Raw genomic sequence first — 19413 nt, 5'->3', positions numbered from 1 at the left:
TATACAGTATATCACATACACAAATTTGGAGGAATTAACTGATTTAAGATGGATTTTTTTTTAATAATTCGGTGTACAACTGCCAAGCTTATCCACTTAAATAAGACAAAAGCTAAAATAATGCAATACCTTAAACTGATTCTCTTCTCCCTCTTTGGATGGGCAGTAACAAAGGCAGACAATTGGCACATATATATCCTGAGATGATGTTTGGAATCATTTCGTATTTCTAAGGACTATGAAGATGTGCAGCTGTTCTTGATGCAGACATCTGTTTGACTTTGCCTTTGGCAGCACCACAACAGCCACGCTCTGGCTCACTGCTTTCTGGCTGCTTTAAGGTCAGGCCTTGGCTAATGTGCACTAGTGTTTTTTTTTTTTATTCCCGTTCTGTCACAAATTCAAATGAATGAAATCAGGGAGTGTTATTTCCTGCAAGTGGAGTGGTGCAGTGAGGAGGTGCTGAAGGAAAAAAATCTTTTCTATCAGGGCCACAGCCCTGATTTTTAGTAGGTTTCACCTCCCCAATATCTTGTCGTCTCTCGTTCTCTGGTCAGTGGAGCAGGCATATGATATTTGTCTGAATGGATGCCACAGGACTCAAGATGAATATCTCAGCTTAAAGTCTCCTGACTCCCAGGCATTTGTGTCCAATTTCTCTCTGGGCCTTCCAGCCACAAGCCTCTCAATCCTGTTCAGAGCAGGTGTCAGGGTAGTGCAGCGGGAGATTCCCTGCCTACCAACGTGTGGGTTGCAGGTTTGAGCCCGTGACGTGTTACCTCCGGCTTGGTCGGGCGTCCATACAGGCACAATTGGCCGTGTCTGTGGGTGGGAAGGGTAAGGGTATGAGTCCATGTGCTAGTCTACAACTCTCCTCAGATCAGCAGAGGTGGTGGAGCAGCTGGGGAGTAGCTGGGCGGCTGTAGCGCAGGAGGTAGAGCGGGTCGTCCATTTCAATCGCCTTGGATAAAAGAGGTTAGTGGTTCGATCCCCGGCTCCTCCAGTCTGCATGTCGAAGTCTCCTTGGGCAAGATACTGAACCCCAAATTGCTCCTGATGGTGTGTCAGTGTGGTAGCTTGCCGCCATCGGTGTATGAATGTCTGTGTGAAAGGGGTAAATGTACCTACTGAATGTAAAGCCGTTTTGGATAAATGCAGGCCATTTACCATTTGGGGAATGGGAATTGGCCAGATACAATTACGGGAGAAATTGAACGAAATTCTGAAGAAAAAAAAACTACAAAAAAAAATCCTGTTCAGAGCAACTGATATAGCTTTTTGAATTTTTAGGTGACCGCTGTAACACATTGTTCAGTCTGAGTAACAATCATTTACTCTTTTGTGTGAAAGCTACAAATTCAAAGTATGCATTTTACCAGCATACAAATTCCCCATACAGACACTGCGGAGCGCGTCATCATTCAGAAACCACGGCCAAAACGGGCCGTTCTCCTATGTCACGTGTTGCACCCAAAGATCATATATACGGAAGATGAACACTCCAACTTACTTCCTTGACAGCTAGATCCACATTTTTCTTCTCGCCAATTCTCAATGGTTTCCTTTAATTGGCGATTTTTTTTTACATTTGTTGTATGCGCAGCAGCCCACACAACAGCTTTTAGTTATGTTTAATTCAAGGAAAATGACGCTGGTGTATGGAAGTGAATGGAGGGCTTTCCCCCGTGATGGGCGTGGCCTCTTTCATGCAGTGGCTCTATGGCAATCGACATTACCCGCCTGACTGTGCTGACTGTGAAAGGGCATTTCTGACAGTTTAACACCCAAGAGCCAAGTCAATATCTTTTTGTGGTTAGACCTTGAACTAAGTGGAAATCGTTCAGCCTATAATGAGCATGAAATGTCAAAGAGCCAAAAGATACAGAAATATCATTAAATCATCAACAAGGTACAATAATCCAGTTGATGAGAATTCTGATGAAGACAGAGTGAAGCGTTGCCCAAGGATTACTGCTAGAAATGCAAAGTTGTACAAAGTTTTGCCAAAACTCCAAGCTTATCATGAACAAGCAAAATATCGCACAGCCGTTGCTCTACACTCACCACATACTTCCAACTTCTAATTCAACTCAATTGGAAGATTTGCCTGTCCAATTAGCAATACTGAGTGTCAATGGGGAGGCTGATGTTTGACTTCTTTGCTCGTTCATGACCTGAATGTTGAGTTATTCATTGAACCAGACTTGCTACTCTACCAGAGCGAGGCAAAGTGAAATCTAGTCTATTCACCTTATTCACCACACCCACTTTTTCTCTCTTCCGTGTTAGACGCAATTGTATTTGTTCTTCCGGTGCAGCGCTAGTTGGCGGCCAATTTCAAAACAAAACGTCACTATGAATGAAGTTTGGCAACATTCAGAAGCTACACTGCGGCCAACTTCAGTTACATGTTCATAGCGTTACTGCTGAGAGGAGCCGATGGCTGTACCCGGGCGGTCGGCATTTAATGTTAGTTACAAAAGCACGTCAACAGTGTTTTCTCATTGCCAGTAGTAGCTGGGTTGACAGATACTACAGTAACTAATCCGACTGGTCACACAGCCAGCGCTCTCAGTCCTCGCTGCTCGTTAAATATTTCCAAATAGGCGTTATTCTGATAAACTGGTCACATATTTGGAATGTTACGTTCTCATCCAAAAAAATATTTCAATCATGAGAGGCCAGTTGGTAGGATTTGACAAACTTTATTTAGCAATCGGCGTGCATGGCAAATACTTTGGCGCATGACTCCATTGGCCAGTGGCGCTGCTCTTGAGGCAAGAGGAGGGCGCCTGCATAGGCTAGGAGATCCCCCCCCGTGGGGGATCAGGAGTCAGGACTCGTTGGTGGCGGACTGGGGAGGTGGGTGGTGCAAAACAACGCTTCGGAGGACGGCTCAAGGGAGATGGACTGCTGAGAGCTAGCTGCTGCTATGATCGGCCAGAGAGAGAGAGGTGACGTAGAACCCTTGCTATATATACAGTATGAGGATTATCTGACGTCATATTTGACGTCATAGCAGGCGTCATGCTAGGGCTTTGAGTGACCACGTTATGCTAGAACTTGACTGACGTCAGGGGATGATCGGATTATGCATGAGTGGCCTTCTGCTTGAAATATGGTCTGGAGACCTCACTTCAATCATGAGAGGCCAGTTGGTAGGATTTGACAAACTTTATTTAGCAATCGGCGTGCATGGCAAATACTTTGGCGCATGACTCCATTGGCCAGTGGCGCTGCTCTTGAGGCAAGAGGAGGGCGCCTGCATAGGCTATAGGAGATCCCCCAAAAGGAAGATCTGATTACCGGAGGTTAATTGAGATCTGCAGGCGCCGGTAGTTGATTGTACTTTTCTGGCCTTCGACCTTTTTAGCGACTTACAGCTATTTGCGGCTGGCGCTCCCAACTCGGTCGGGCCTTCGATCTTGGTACGTACTTTTCCTGCCTTCGACCTTTTTAGCGACTTACAAGCTATTTGCGGCTGGCGCTCCCAACTCGGTCGGGCCTTCGATCTTGGTACGTACTTTTCCTGCCTTCAACCTTTTTAGCGACTTACAGCTATTTGCGGCTGGCGCTCCCAACTCGGTCGGGCCTTCGATCTTGGTACGTACTTTTCCTGCCTTCGACCTTTTTAGCGACTTACAAGCTATTTGCGGCTGGCGCTCCCAACTCGGTCGGGCTTCGATCTTGGTACGTACTTTTCCTGCCTTCAACCTTTTTAGCGACTTACAAGCTATTTGCGGCTGGCGCTCCCAACTCGGTCGGGCCTTCGATCTTGGTACGTACTTTTCCTGCTTTCGACCTTTTTAGCGACTTACAAGCTATTTGCGGCTGGCGCTCCCAACTCGGTCGGGCTTCGATCTTGGTACGTACTTTTCCTGCCTTCGACCTTTTTAGCGACTTACAAGCTATTTGCGGCTGGCGCTCCCAACTCGGTCGGGCCTTCGATCTTGGTACGTACTTTTCCTGCCTTCGACCTTTTTAGCGACTTACAAGCTATTTGCGGCTGGCGCTCCCAACTCGGTCGGGCTTCGATCTTGGTACGTACTTTTCCTGCCTTCGACCTTTTTAGCGACTTACAAGCTATTTGCGGCTGGCGCTCCCAACTCGGTCGGGCCTTCGATCTTGGTATATACCTTTCCTGCCTTCGACCTTTTTAGCGACTTACAAGCTATTTGCGGCTGGCGCTCCCAACTCGGTCGGGCCTTCGATCTTGGTACGTACTTTTCCTGCCTTTGACCTTTTTAGCGACTTACAAGCTATTTGCGGCTGGCGCTCCCAACTCGGTCAGGCACTTCGCGATAGCGCTTCCCAGCTTGGCTCACCTGGCCGCCTTGGCGCTTCGCGATTGTACTTTTCCGGCCTTCGACCTTTTTACCGACTTACAAGCTATTTGCGGCTGGCGCTCCCAACTCGGTCGGGCCTTTGATCTTGGTACATTAATGTTTGACTTGGCGCTTCCCGGCTTGGCCTACTTGGCTGCCTTGGCGCAACTATCCTGACTTTCTCCGACTCTCTCTTTCTCTACACCCCCCCCGGGCCTTTTCATCGTGGCTGCGTTGGCGGCCTGTGGTCCGGCCGCTTCGCCAACGTCTTCATCAGACGTCTCGGAAAGCAAGTACGTGCCGTGGCCGATCTGGAACAGGGTCTCGTTGGCTAAGCTGTCGTCGCTGTCCATGGACTGCTCTGGCTCGGAGCTCGACATGCCAGAAATGGAGTGGGAAGCGTTGAGGAATCTGCGGGGAATATCTGCGGGGGATTTCCACGGGTAGAGAAGGCTTGAGGGTGCTGATTCGGTCTCCAGATATGGTGCAAAACAACGCTTCGGAGGACGGCTCAAGGGAGATGGACTGCTGAGAGCTAGCTGCTGCTATGATCGGCCAGAGAGAGAGAGGTGATGTAGAACCCTTGCTATATATATGAGGATTATCTGACGTCATATTTGACGTCATAGCAGGCGTCATGCTAGGGCTTTGAGTGACCACGTTATGCTAGAACTTGACTGACGTCAGGGGATGATCGGATTATGCATGAGTGGCCTTCTGCTTGAAATATGGTCTGGAGACCTCACTACAACTTTAAAACATTTTTTTTTTTTTACTTGAAAACAGCTTTTTGGCAAGTCTGAAAATGATTACGGTAGACTTCCGTGTCTAAAACGGAAAGACAATTACAAAATGACGTTATGCGGAAGCGTCCTTATACAGGCAAATAATAAGGTGAATAGGACGAATCAGCGTGACGTCAAAACCACCCGCGGCAGTTAACTAGCATAAGTTGTGCCAAACAAACGTTAATATCTCAAAAACTATACATCACATCGCTTATATTTTGACATTCTGAGGGAGAGCAGAATTAGCTCAAGAGTTTGATGTATAATATATGCATGTCGTGTTAAAGTTGTGTGAACTGTCGCAGTTTTAAAAATGTAAACAGGGTTAGCCGGCTAGAGTCAGACACTCAAGCTCATGCTCCATAGGGTCCCATTGCCGTTTCCAACCAGTGACGCGGTTTGTTTACCAAAATGCTGCTCGACTGATCCCTCGTATATGTTTTAAAGCAGCTACGAGCAAGATTTTCGATTGTTATTAAACAGTCTAAATTGAATATCGATGCATCACATCTTACCTCTAATAGTAGACGAGACCAATGCCGAGTAGTCTCGCTTGAACCCCGAGTGAATCGGCCAGTGTTGTCTTGACGATTCGTCTGTCTGCGGCCGGGGTAGATCAGGAAGTGAAATGATTTGCGGCAGCCACTTCGGCCATAATAACCACAAAATAACAAAATGACTTCCAAACAAACTGATAGAATATAACGAGAGATGTTCACGAGAGTAGCAAGCCCCTGCATGGCGTTCTCCGTGTTTATGGTCTGTTGCTAGGCAGAGCGAAACGGTTGAAAGCAGGCAGCTGCTGTAAACCGTTTCGTTTCACTTCCGGGTTTACCGGCCCGCCGGTAGACAGACACAGACTCTATAATCATCAAGACAGCAATCTCCGATTCACACAGCTTTGGTCTCAGCTACGATTATAGGTAAGATGTGATGCATCAATATTATAATTATACTGTTTAATAACAATCGAAAATCTTGCTCGTAGCTGCTAAAACAGTCCCTCTCTCCCGCCAAGACATTCAACATCTCACCCCCCCCCCAACACCAGTGTAGTAATGCAAAAGTAGTGTAATAAGTAATGAGTTACTCTACACAGACAGTAATATTGTAAAGTAACATTACTTTCAAATGAAAGTAACTAATATGTAGTACCGTTATATTACATTTTGAAAGTAACTTGCCCAACACTGCATAATATACTGTAATGTGAAAATGGTGTGAGGTTGTTGTGTTAATAATAGAGTATTAGGTTGCTTTCACATATAAGCTGTTTGGTCCGCTTTAAACGCGCCAGAGTTCGTTTCCTCGGATAGTCCGCTTCGTTTGGGGTGGTGTGAAAGCACAAACGAACTCTGGGGCGGTTGAAAACGTGGGCCTCGGTTCGCTTGCATGTGAACTCTAGCGCGGTTCGCTTGTTGTGTGAAAGAAAACCGGACTAAACACAAGAGCGCCAGTGCATCTGATGCACTCATGCAGTGCATCACGAGTAGAAGACGGTAGAAGGGAGCAAAACAAACACTGTGGCGTGCACACGTGTACAGTACCTGCGCGCCGCGTGACGTACGCCGTCATAACAACAACACATCGTTTCTCAACAGCTGGCTTGCCTATCTCCTTCGGTACGTAGGCTACTCGTCTCATCTGCAGAATGCAATGTTCAACAGCTCGCTGCCTCATCTGCTGCTCATATTGGGCACATTCTTGGAAAATATTTATTTGATAGTAACACCAAAGTAAAACCAGAAATCCCAATATCGCACGTTTTGCTCCATGGTTTGTGTTTTGCGGATTCACTTGTGTTGTTCAGTCAGCCATCAGCGAGGCAAGAAGCCGGCTGAAGAGGAAAGATGTCCCTTCTCTATTCTCTCCAATAGATGAGTGACTGTTTCGACCATGTGACATGTTCAGAAAGTTTGGTGCGCTTGACAAATTGCTGTGTGAGTCCACCAGCTTATATGTGAAAGTGACCTTAGAGTCAACTTTGAAATGCAACATACGCTTGGGAGATGCTTTACCCGTGTTGTTGCTATGCGATACAAGAGCGCAATACAAGTTTACTGATATCAGTGTCATGCTAACATCACAACTTAATTAAAAGAGAATTAAAAGTTTTCCCGCAACAATTCTACACCAAAGTTGTAACCGAGGCCCAGTTTACATGGCAACGCTCCGTGCATAAAACGACAAACTTTAGACAAGCGTTAGTGCCTTCCTTTTACAGGGGAACGGCATGGATATGGAGTATTGAACTAGCCCAATACAGCCTTATGGCACAGGCACAATGAATCGCATTGGCAGTCAACAACCATGATAACGATTTGCTAAGAACACATAATCTGCGTTAAGTGCCCGCTACTAACGTCACACATATTAATCACTCACGCATTAAATCATTGAAGACAACGCACGGCCCAATTGTGCTGCAAAGAAAACCGGTCTTTTTTATGGGGCTTTACTTGGGTTTTTATTCTGTAATGGATGAATCTGGAGCAGTTTATTACCATTTGTGACTTCTGTGTCACTCTATCGCGTAGAATTTTAACACGCCACACTTGCTATTTCACACGGCAGAATCGTAAATTGCCTTCGCTCTCTCTCTGTGCGTTCACGCAGGCGCGCGCCGCATTGCCTTCTCTCTCTCTCTCTCTCTTTCTCTCTCTCTCTCTAGCATCATGCGTTCATGCAGGCGGGCGCCGCGCGTCTCCCCTCCTGCTCTACTCTCCTCTCCGTCTCCAAACTCATGTTTCATCACATGAACATCACACCTTGCTCATCTTCAGTGGGTAACAATCGCCGTAATCGCCGTTATTATCGTTATATTTGGCTTCCTCTCCTCACAGAAGGAAATAAATATGACGTCACGCGCAAGAACAGAACGGAGCTGTCCACATGGCACCGGGGGGGCACGCTCCAGATGTCTTGCAGGTGTTTAATAGGCTACTGAGAGGAAATGAATGAGTAGGCATTAGAATTGGAACGTCACTATATTATGGACTGGAAGGGCGATGTCCTGAAATATTGACTTTTATGATGCAATTTGTTGTGAAAGTCTGGTAAATGGAGCAGTAGGCCTACTATGCGTGCGTAATGTCATGGTTTCTTTAATCTCGTTCTGCTCAGCATGGCCATGTTATAAACAGACTAGATATTAGTATGAAGAGTTAAGTTAATCAAATTAATTGAAGCTCGAACTGTGTCTATAAAACGTGTGGAGTTTCGTTTATTGATCATTATTTTGCAGTTAGGACAACAGTTTTGGCGCATTGAACCAGATGACAGATAACAACCAACATAGATAGCCTACTTTTTGCATGATTTGAGCTGCATGTGCCACTTGTAATAATACAAACTGTCACAGTAGTAAACCTCAAAGAAGGGCAAACATAGGCTATTAACTTGAGCCTAATTAAAGGCATCCAAAATTACTTTGGTCCCCCAAAATTGAAATCCTGGCACGATGGGTGTGTTGTTGTGAATCATTATATCTGAATAGATCTTCTTACTGACATATTCTACCAATTATGTTGTTTGTTGTCTGGCATAACTTTGTAGAGGGACCTCCAGGGGCAGCTGGGGCATTTTTGTCCAGGGGGCATACCAAAAGTGGGGCTGGGTGATATGGTTGAAATCAATATGCTAATAATAAGGAAATCATAAGAAAATTAGCAGATATTGATGGTTAAGAGCAACATCACAACAGTGTAATCCTGTTTATTTAAAATGAGATAGGCCTATTCCTCAATAAATCTTGCTTCAAACGTCCTCAGCCTTGAAATTAAGCATGTCAGAAAAAATAACTCAGGTAGACCTCATTTTAATTTGTCATGTTTCTGAGCTTTGTCTCTCTGCACTTAATTGACACATTGCGTTATGATCGTAATCACATTTTTATTTCCAATTGTAATCGTTTCCATCACTGTTGACTGACTGAATGCATTATTCTCAATGGGTCGAGGGTGTCCCTTCTCCTGATTAACGCTTGCAGCAAACCTGTTGGATCACTGGTTTCAATCTATCTGCATACTAGGGGTGTTGCGATAATCGCGATATGATGGTAATCGTGATATTGAAAAACACAATAATTGATAACTACACACATGATCCTACCATTTAAATATTCCAGCACATCTTAAATAATTTCCGTCTCCTTCTGTTCTCCTTGTCTCACTCCCGCAACACACACACACACACACACACACACACACACACACACACACACACACACACACACACACACACACACACACACACACACACACACACACACACACACACACACAATGTGTTCTAATGAGTCCAATTTCATCTTTTTTGTTCCATTGATTTTGTATCACTTTTCTGTACTTTTGAACTGGGAAAACTTTTACCTTAACCATATTATTATTACTCTGTAAAGCACTTTGATGGCCCCAATCAGTGCAGGAAATGTGCTATACAAAAGCTGACTTGTCTTTCCTACTGTGTCAGACAATGCTAATCAGGCTCATATTCAAGCCATAAGCCATGTGCAACAGCCACTGGACTACTTTCATTACTGTGCCCTAGAAGTAATGCAATGAAAAAGAGTGTTTTATATAGAGCCTTTTCCTTATGAACACACTTCCTCTGGATCTTCGAAACATTCCTGGGTAGAATTTAAGAGACGAGTAAGATCACTTTTTACTCTGCACCTCTTTTACCATTACTATTCAGTGATCTAAACTCCTACCATGGAGCAAGCTAGCATAACATGGTTGGTGGTGCCTACCTATTCTTCTGGATGTCTAGTTTCCACCGCTAACACCAGTCCAGAAGCTCAGCTCTAGCTTAAAAATGTGAGCATGTGAGAGCTGGTCAAAACCAGACGTCTGCCATCTTCTTCCCACAGGAGCCCCCTGGCTGCTGCGAGGCCCTAAACAGCTGCTTATGTTTGCTTATAGGGAGAGCCGCGCTGTAGGTCGTTTTCACCGAAAATGCTCGTCTCTCACCAGGAAGCTGACAAAAATGCCCTTTTGTGCACCGGAGCAAGGGAGAGATTCACCCCGCACTAGAGAGCGGATGGGGCGGGTCACTCTCATCTTGCCCGTGGGGCGGGTGCTTCCTGGTGCTCGATGTGTGGAGGTCTGGGGGCATATTTGATGGCTGAAATTGACCCTATGTGAGGGTTCACAAAGTGGATTACTAATCTAACTGACAGGAGAAGTGATTGGCGTGCGTTTACCAGCTTCTGGTGAAAGAAATCCTTCAGCGTTGAGTGACTGTCACGAGCGCGTGTGACAACGCGTCAAGCCCGGGGGAAACAGCTCGTTGCACCACTTTGAGGTACCAGGCTGGATGTGTTTTACTGAGCTTCCTCGATGAAGAGAGATTGTTTTGCGGAGAAGCTTGCTGGTTTTGTGGGGCAATAACTCTGGCTTGCGGGCCACTATAGACATTATTCGCTAACCCCGGACAGCGCCATATTGTTGACATACCGTCCTGCAGCTGACAACTATAGTAACGGCCTTATTGTCGTTTCTGTTCCATTACAAAATAGCGATAGTGATGACAGCAATAAAAAACCCAGAGTTGTTGTTTCTATGCTGCCGTTAATGCCTGTAATAATAAACAAAAGAAAAAACGAGGTGAACAGACTTTGCTGTGAGGAGCTGTCAGAAAGTTTCACCTGTCTCTCCCAACTATCCACACACCTCTCTCCTGTGCTGACGTATTCTCAGTCTCGCTCCCTTCACGTCTGTGGATGGTAGAGATAGAAACAAACCACGGGGACTTTATTGCTGTCATTAATACAGCCATGCCTAACGCAGGTCACCATCCGAACACAATTGGAACGATACAGGTAACGCTAACGGCGGCTAGCTTCCTATAAACGCTGCTCTCACATAGGTTGTCACTTAAGAGCTGCTGCGCTATGTCGAGAACATGGCGGCGGTGGGCGTGCCCATACGTGAGTGACATCAATCGAATAAGGTCTATACACGTATAGTAGCACTTCATAACTAAGGTGGCCAAGAGCGCCATCTATCGCATGGCGGTGAAAAGAGGGTTGACGTGAAAACACGTCAATGGCGGGGAATGAGTTAATTTGTCAAAAAAGAGAGTAAACACAAAATAAACAAAGTTAAAGATGATGAAAGATTTCTATAGCAATAATATCGTTATCGTGAATTATTTTGATCAGGATAATCGTGTCATGAAAATCTGACATTGTGACAGCCCTCCTGCATACAAGGTTTGGGTATTTAATTTCAGCCATGCACTGCCATGTAGCCTACTGATTTAAATAAATTAGTTTACAAGAAGCGTTGAAAATGGCCAAGCAAACGATCAAGCCTGAGCCTGAGGCCTTGAAAATAAGACAGTTTAGTCCCCATGTTGACACTCATTGCTCACTGCATTGGCATTGATCCCATGTCTATGGCTTCAAAAATACACTATATGTGAAGCTCTCAACAGAAATAGCAATATCTAGATATCAGTATTATTTGCTTCTTAATGCTCACATTGGCTCACTAACATGAGCTCGTCAATGTAAAACAGCAGGGCAGGAAGTTGCTACAGTAGTTGCATTAGCTTACTAGGAAAATGTCCAAATAACATTTCAGTCTAAGAAAAGATGAATGCACAGTCATTATATTTCAGTTGGCAAGTTGCCATGGTATACGCAGGATTACAAACTCTGACTGATTTGAATGGACTCAGCGGAGGAAACCTCCTGCACTTTGTCAGCATTGTTCATTATAATCATTTAACTGACACCTGATTGTACATTATCCCTGGCAAATAAAAGGTTTCGTAGCAAACTGATATATAGGCTAGATGATGCTATCCTCAAAGGTAGATATTTTGCAAGTAAAAGTCTTAAGACTCATAAATTAGTAATCCATAATTCCCGTCAAGTGTTTCAAAAGCAGATATCTTCTTTTAAAATGAAACTCAACCCTCACTAATTGACTTCAAAGTCTGCATGTGCAATGTGCACAGTGTGAATTTCGAGCAGCATATCTAAATGAAAGCCGAATGATTTGTATGAGGCGTCCTATTAAATACATAAATATATAAATATATAAATGTTACACTCATGTTTGTAATCTTTCACCGTGAGCTCAACAAGCTGCCGTTGAACTGCTCTTCACAAAGCTTGACACTCGCCGCGGTGCACCACTGCCCTGTGCCAAGTCTCCATTTAGCACAGCGGGAGAGCAGAATCCCATGAATAACGTCTTCTCATCCAGGAAGAAAAATGACAAATAAAGCACCTTCTTATCTGGCTGTCAAAACGTGCTGTCAAAACATGAGACCAACTACAACAACCACCGGCACAGCACCGCCACCAGCTACGGCTTTTCCTAAAACAGCAACACAAACTCTACAATGTAATGCACGCGTTCATGTAACGCATCAGTCTTAATGTCTCCCCCACACCTACAGATTTGAAAATCCTTGAAGATTATAAAAATCTTGAGAGTCCACACAGCTCACGACAAAGATAACCAATTTTCTAACATTTCAATCTTGGATTGTGTGTAGTTTGCATGTTCTCCCCGTGCTCCCCCAGGGGGGTTCCTCCGTATATAACCCCCCCCATTAAAAACATGCAGAAGATCAGATCGTCATCGTCATCCGACCAGTGACGACAACATCTGAAGTCGGTCCCCGGGCGCTGTACGAGAAAGCGACCACTGCTCCTGGCCTGCCCCCCGGAGGAAAAAGGACAAAGCCAGGATGGGTTAAATGCAGAGGACAAATTTCACCGGCCACCGTCAGCATGTGTGTGTTGTGGCCCTCCGTGCATGTGTTGATTGTAATCGTGTGACAATAAAGACGGGCTTGTCCGTCTGAAATCGTGAATCGTGAATCGTGACGGGCTTGTCCGTCTGAAATCGTGAATCGTGAATGCACACACAATCGCTACCGTTCAGACACAACCCCACACACTTGACGATTACGCTGAAGATTGTCACCTCGGAGGACTTGGGATCTCGCAGAAACTTAAAAGAATTGTAGCCTATTACAGCCCAGCTGCCCCTTGCCCCTTTCGGAACTGCTAACATAGCTTACGCTACTACGCAGTCCCTTGTTAGTACACCGCCGATGTAGCCACCACAGGTCGCTCCGTCTGCTAAATTTTTCAAACTACTCGATAAAGTTTCGCAAATGAAATTTCAAATGTACTTACGGAGCGAAAAGGGTTGTGTGAACCTCGGCGCATGATGTAGAAACAATAGCGCCACTAATAAACATGTTTAATCCCTCACTGAAACACGGGTCTCATTTCTTCAAGATGAATGAGCTAGAAACACTCGTCTTCTTCTGCGCTGCTGTCATGGGTGGTGCGCATAGCAACCATAGCGCTCGCTATCACTTCCGGCCCCTGGCGGCCGGAAGTGGCACTTTTGTAGTTTTTTGTAACTTTTGGAGTTGCAAAAGTTGCCCCCAGAATCACATGCCGAAAATATGGACTCGTTAAAAGTGCGTCGGAATGCATCGGCAACTTCGCAGTGAGACTTGTGCGTTAATATGGAGTGGAGAAAAGTGTTGGGCAGAGATCTCGTGTTGTGGAGTGTGTATGGAGAGCTGTGTGTGCGTGTGTTTTTGGTGCTAATTCTGTTCCTTTCTGCGCTTTTTCAGCATGACTGTGGAGCACATGTCATGTGCATGATGCGCAGCCCAACGTTGCTATTTTACAATTTTCTGTGAGACTCGCCCCCGCCTGCTCCGGTTGGTGACGCGCTCTGCTCAAGATTCCATCGCCTGTCGAGTTGTAAATATCAAACATGTTTGATATGCCCGATTCACAATCGGGAAGAGCCCGACAAGTCAACAGCAGTCTTTGAACCCCACACACACACACACACACACTGACACTACAGGATCATTTACGCAGATTATCGGTCCCGACGAGGCTCAAATCGTGAGCACCCCCAAGATAGTCGGGAGGGGGGAATCTTGGCCACAATCGGGCAAATTCTCATCAGGTCTGGGGGAGGCATAAAGGAGAACTCTGACCATTTTCCACCTCAACACTATTTTCTCATCTTTTCCCATCATACCGATCGGCTCTCCGGCCAGAATTGCTCGGTACGATTGAGAGTATCATGGGGAACGGAGTTATGCTGTACAAATCCTGGTCTTACCAATGTACTGGTTCCACTCTGGATCCAGGTCAGCTTGATTGGCCAGGCAGCCCTTCATGACGTTCAGGCAGTAGTTCTTACAGGGTTTCACTGTCGGCATGGCCTGGCAGAAGGGGCAGTACAGCATCTTGGTCAGCGCTCGGATACACGGCGGAGTGCTGCTCACCTGCGGGGAGGACAAAGTGTGATAGCATTAGCATTAGCATAGTCATTAGCACCTGCACCATATCCATTATCATGCTAGTAATAAAAAAGGAGGGCACTTTACAACAGAATTATATAGCATCGAAAGCTATCAGTGGAACATTTTGTGATAGATTTGATTTCTCAAGCAACATTGAATATATTTAACATGGAAAGACCAAAATCAGAATTCTGTAGTGTTCTCTTTGATGAGCACAACATTACTCTCCTGTGGTTATGATCAATTTGAGTCTCAAAAGACAGTCGAGTGGAAAGGGGGTGCTAAAAAAGGAAAATGTACCGCTGGTGTAATCAGGCATAATGGGAAAAGCATATAGGCAGCAACAATAATTGTCAATAATTCAAATGTCAAGATAGTTACAAATAGATCATAGTTTCTCTGTTATCTCTCTACCTACAATACAGTCATGGAATTCTGGACAAAAGTGGACAAAAATATTCTCCGATTTTGGTCAAAGAGACAACATTTCATTAAATGGTGGGTCCGTGGCCCTAATGTAGATTAAATTAGGGGTCCTTGATATGAAAAATGTTGAGAATCACTGAACTCCCAGAGAGTTCAAATAGAGTTGGTGTGCTTTATGACCTGTAGACCGTCTCTTTCACAGAACTAATCCAACTGACACAAGGTAATGGCGGGCCAAACATCTTCAATATAATGTTATTAAAAGGGAAGCAAGGTAGACAATGGACCAGCTGTACATTTTAATAATTGGATGTTTTACATCAGTGATTAACGTCTGACAACACCTGTGTGAAATAGGGATCTGTTGGCTGAACTGTATCAATCAGCAGGTGCAAAAGCACTGAATAATACAATGATTCATTAATACTTTACATATTATAATAGAGGCCAGTAGATATACTATACGTAAGGGATAATGTATAGTGAGGCGGTGATTACGGGGGAAATAATGACCGACAGGTGAATGATTGAGCCCGACGCGCAGCGGAGGGCTTAATCATTCACCTGAAGGTCATTATTTCCCAGTAATCACCGGCTCACTATACATTATCCCGCTTAGAACACGGCCTACAACTAAATCATTCAATAATCTGACAAAAATAATTATTCAAATAGATTTTTTAACACATTCACTGCCAGCCGTTTTTCAATACTGTAGTTAGCTTCTGCCAAGTTTTTTTTTTGAGGATTCTGGCTCATCTTTCAAGAGCCGAGGATTCGTTTCTGTTAGGATTTTGTGAACACACAATATCTCAAAAGAACTAATAGAATGTGTGCTTTCTCTGTCTAAAAGAGTTAGTTTGTAGAGTTAGTAGTTATGTAAGCATTAGCAGTTGAATACAGCATGGTTTCAGCGTCTGAAAATTTATTCTGAGATAAACGGCTTTTTGTGAAATTCGATAGAACAGTCACTTTAACCATTCATTTTTGGCATCAGTAAGACGTCAGACATCTAAACAATAGTTTTGAACAGTAATTTCCTCCATAACAGCAGGAAACACCCCTCTCCTTCAAACTCCTCCCTCCGTGTGTGTTCTTCTTGGCTGCAGCGGGCGTGTCACAAGCTCGTTGCTGCTGCTGCTGTAACCTCGCGTCACCAGGCTCACTGCTTTGCTGCTGCTCCTGTCTGCTGGCGGCCGCTGAGCAAGTCTGGATGGGCTCGCTCGTTTCTTGGGGTTCTGAGAGCTTTGATGAAGCTTTTGCGATTCTGGTCTTATTTATGCTGCGTGTTTCAAAGTGTGTTCCACCCGTAATCTATTATGCAAATTTGCAAAACCCCACCGCCAGCTCCCAAGCGCGAAAGCGTTTTCGCCAATCCATTTTCATGAGAATGGCTTCCTCACACTGCTTTTTGCTTGCCTTCCTCTAGAATGGAGAGCACTGTCGCCACTTAGTGGGTCGGTGGAATGGGTTGTACACGGTCGGTGGCTCCAATATTTTTATAGGAGACGTGGGGAGCGTTGATCCACGTCCCACCGTCAAAAATTTTTTTTTTTTTTTAAGCCGAGATATCTCGTCATTGGCAGTCAACCGTTGGATTTTGTAAGCCGAGATATCTCGTCAATGGCAGTGAACGTGTTAATAGCGTTTTCAACGACAAAGCGGTTTCATTCGTAATTGGCACACAAGACACCACAGCTGTATGGAGGACCAGGAGAGTCTTACGCTAATGAATAGAGTGTCCCCTTAATAATTATCCAATCGTACAATTAAAAAGAGTAATTTCAAAAAGAATTCACAAATGACGTATTAATACGTCATTAAAAAGTCGTATTTGGAAAAGGAACTTCAAAAACATCCATTAAACAGTGTATTTCAAAATGGAATTACGAATACATCATTTAAAACATCATTTAATACATTGTTTCCTTATTCCTATTCGAAATAACCATTTGGAATTGTATTTGAAGTCACTATATTAAATCCCCGATTCGAAATAACGATTGGAAATGCCATTTACCCATTGCATGACACTTTTGGCCTTAGCCTAGAAAAACTGTGTAAAACAATGCAAATTAGACATGTACTTTAATTTTAAATTTGACATACCTTGTAGGCCCTGGAGAGTCTTAAGCTAATTAATAGAGTGTTCCTTTAATAATTATCTAATCGTACAATTAAAAAGAGTAATTTCAAAAAGAATTCACAAATGACGTATTAATACATCATTAAAAAGTCGTATTTGGAAAAGGAACTTCAAAAACATCCATTAAACAGTGTATTTCAAAATGGAATTACGAATACATCATTTAAAACATCATTTAAACAGTGTATTTCAAAATGGAATTACGAATACATCATTTAAAACATCATTTAATACATCATTTCCTTATTCCTATTCGAAATAAGCATTTGGAATTGTATTTGAAGTCACTATTTCAAAACCAATTCAAAAAACCGTTTGGAAAACCATTTCGTTTTAACATGACACTTTTTTGCTCTTTGTCCCCAGCCAAACTGTGTCAATCGTGAATTGAGCCCCCTAATGCAAATGAGCCATGTAACAGGCTCTCTGATTGGCTAGAGATCTTAACTGAGCCAGGCTCTTTCGCGCCTTAAAGCTGTCTAGCCAATCAGAGAGCCTGTTACATGGCTCATTTGCATTAGGACCATGGATTCACGATTGACACTGTTTGGCTGGGGACAAAGAGCAAAAAAGTGTCATGTTAAAACGAAATGGTTTTCCAATCGGTTTTTTGAATTGGTTTTGAAATAGTGACTTCAAATACAATTCCAAATGGTTATTTCGAATAGGAATAAGGAAATTATGTATTAAATTATGTTTTAAATGATGTATTCGTAATTCCATTTTGAAATACACTGTTTAAATGATGTTTTAAATGATGTATTCGTAATTCCATTTTGAAATACACTGTTTAAATGATGTTTTAAATGATGTATTCGTAATTCCATTTTGAAATACACTGTTTAATGGATGTTTTTGAAGTTCCTTTTCCAAATACGACTTTTTAATGATGTATTAATACGTCATTTGTGAATTATTTTTGAAATTACTCTTTTTAATTGTACGATTAGATAATTATTAAAGGAACACTCTATTCATTAGCTTAAGACTCTCCAGGGCCTACAAGGTATGTCAAATTTAAAATTAAAGTACATGTCTAATTTGCATTGTTTTACACAGTTTTTCTAGGCTAAGGCCAAAAGTGTCATGCAATGGGTAAATGGCATTTCCAATCGTTATTTCGAATCGGGCATTTAATATAGTGACTTCAAATACAATTCCAAATGGTTATTTCGAATAGGAATAAGGAAACAATGTATTAAATGATGTTTTAAATGATGTATTCGTAATTCCATTTTGAAATACACTGTTTAATGGATGTTTTTGAAGTTCCTTTTCCAAATACGACTTTTTAATGACGTATTAATACGTCATTTGTGAATTCTTTTTGAAATTACTCTTTTTAATTGTACGATTGGATAATTATTAAGGGGACACTCTATTCATTAGCGTAAGACTCTCCTGGTCCTCCATACAGCTGCAACTGGTTGGCCTAATTAGTAGTGTCTGCTGACAAAAGGCTCTTATCAACTGATTAATCCAGGTGTGGCAGAGCAGCGGTCGGTTGTCGAGAAATAATGACCGGTGAATCTTGTTTATTGACCAATCAGAATCGAGTATTCAAGAGAGCCGTGTTCTAATATAATATACTATACTAGAATACTATACTATACTAGCTGTAGATATAATAGATACCAGTCTCACATACTCCTGATGTGCTCATTTGAAAGTCATACATATCACTTGATGTCCATATAGGCCAAGTGCTTAGTGCTTTTAGTCGGAAATAATTGATGGACCCTGTAACTAAAGTAGTTTTTGGTGGGTGAGGTTTTAAGTTAAAAATCACACTTAGTGTAATAATTATTTACATGGAATGCCTAAACAATACATGCCTTTTGCCCGCTAAATGTTCTCATCAACTCGGGTAACAGTTTATTCCAATTAGTCACATTTACTGAACAACTTTGTTGGGTCATTTATGTTTACTTTGGAGATAGTTTATTTGCAACACCACTTGAATGCTGTATTGGTGCCAGGTAATGTGAAGCCAAGGTAGATTATTATTAAAGTGCGACAGATTATTATAAATTTGAAAATTAAACCTAGGACAGTTTCTTGCTTTTGATTCAATTCAGGCTGTACACATTTGCCTGTGTTTGTGCAACACTTAATTCAGTGATGTTCTGCTTTGAGATGTGGTGACTATTACAGCAGTCGTACTGCAATTTTAATTCTGCTTAGCATAAACTTGAGCGTGTGACCTGTATTCATCAAACAGTTTCCAAAACTTGATTTCCTACTGAGAAAGACCAGTGGGTTGAAGCTGAGGGCAGAGAAACGGCAGCTCTGAACAGCGCTGTACCAACTCCACCATCTTAAAATGGACCAGCCTTGATCAGACATCACGTACATTCTCATTCTTTTATAGCTTTAGAAATCACAAAGCATTTGTTTGGCATATTCTTTTTTCTCTAGGAAAATT

General features: G+C 43.2%; 1 protein-coding gene across 1 annotated transcript in view; it reads right to left on the bottom strand.

Annotated features, from left to right (window-relative positions):
- Positions 1-19413, bottom strand: part of gpc6b (glypican 6b) — a gene marked incomplete at both ends in the record, with an annotated part of 143235 nt that overhangs the window by 52829 nt on the left and 70993 nt on the right. The window contains one exon of the mRNA XM_083639494.1: positions 14233-14398. Coding sequence (XP_083495620.1) covers positions 14233-14398 — 166 coding nt within the window. The remainder of the gene's footprint in view (positions 1-14232; positions 14399-19413) is intronic.

The sequence above is a fragment of the Poromitra crassiceps genome (genome assembly GCF_964638095.1).
Source record: "Poromitra crassiceps genome assembly, chromosome: 6".
Classification (NCBI taxonomy): domain Eukaryota; kingdom Metazoa; phylum Chordata; class Actinopteri; order Beryciformes; family Melamphaidae; genus Poromitra; species Poromitra crassiceps.
The sequence above is the reverse complement of the archived record's forward strand: the minus strand, read 5'-3'. Positions and strand labels throughout refer to the sequence as shown.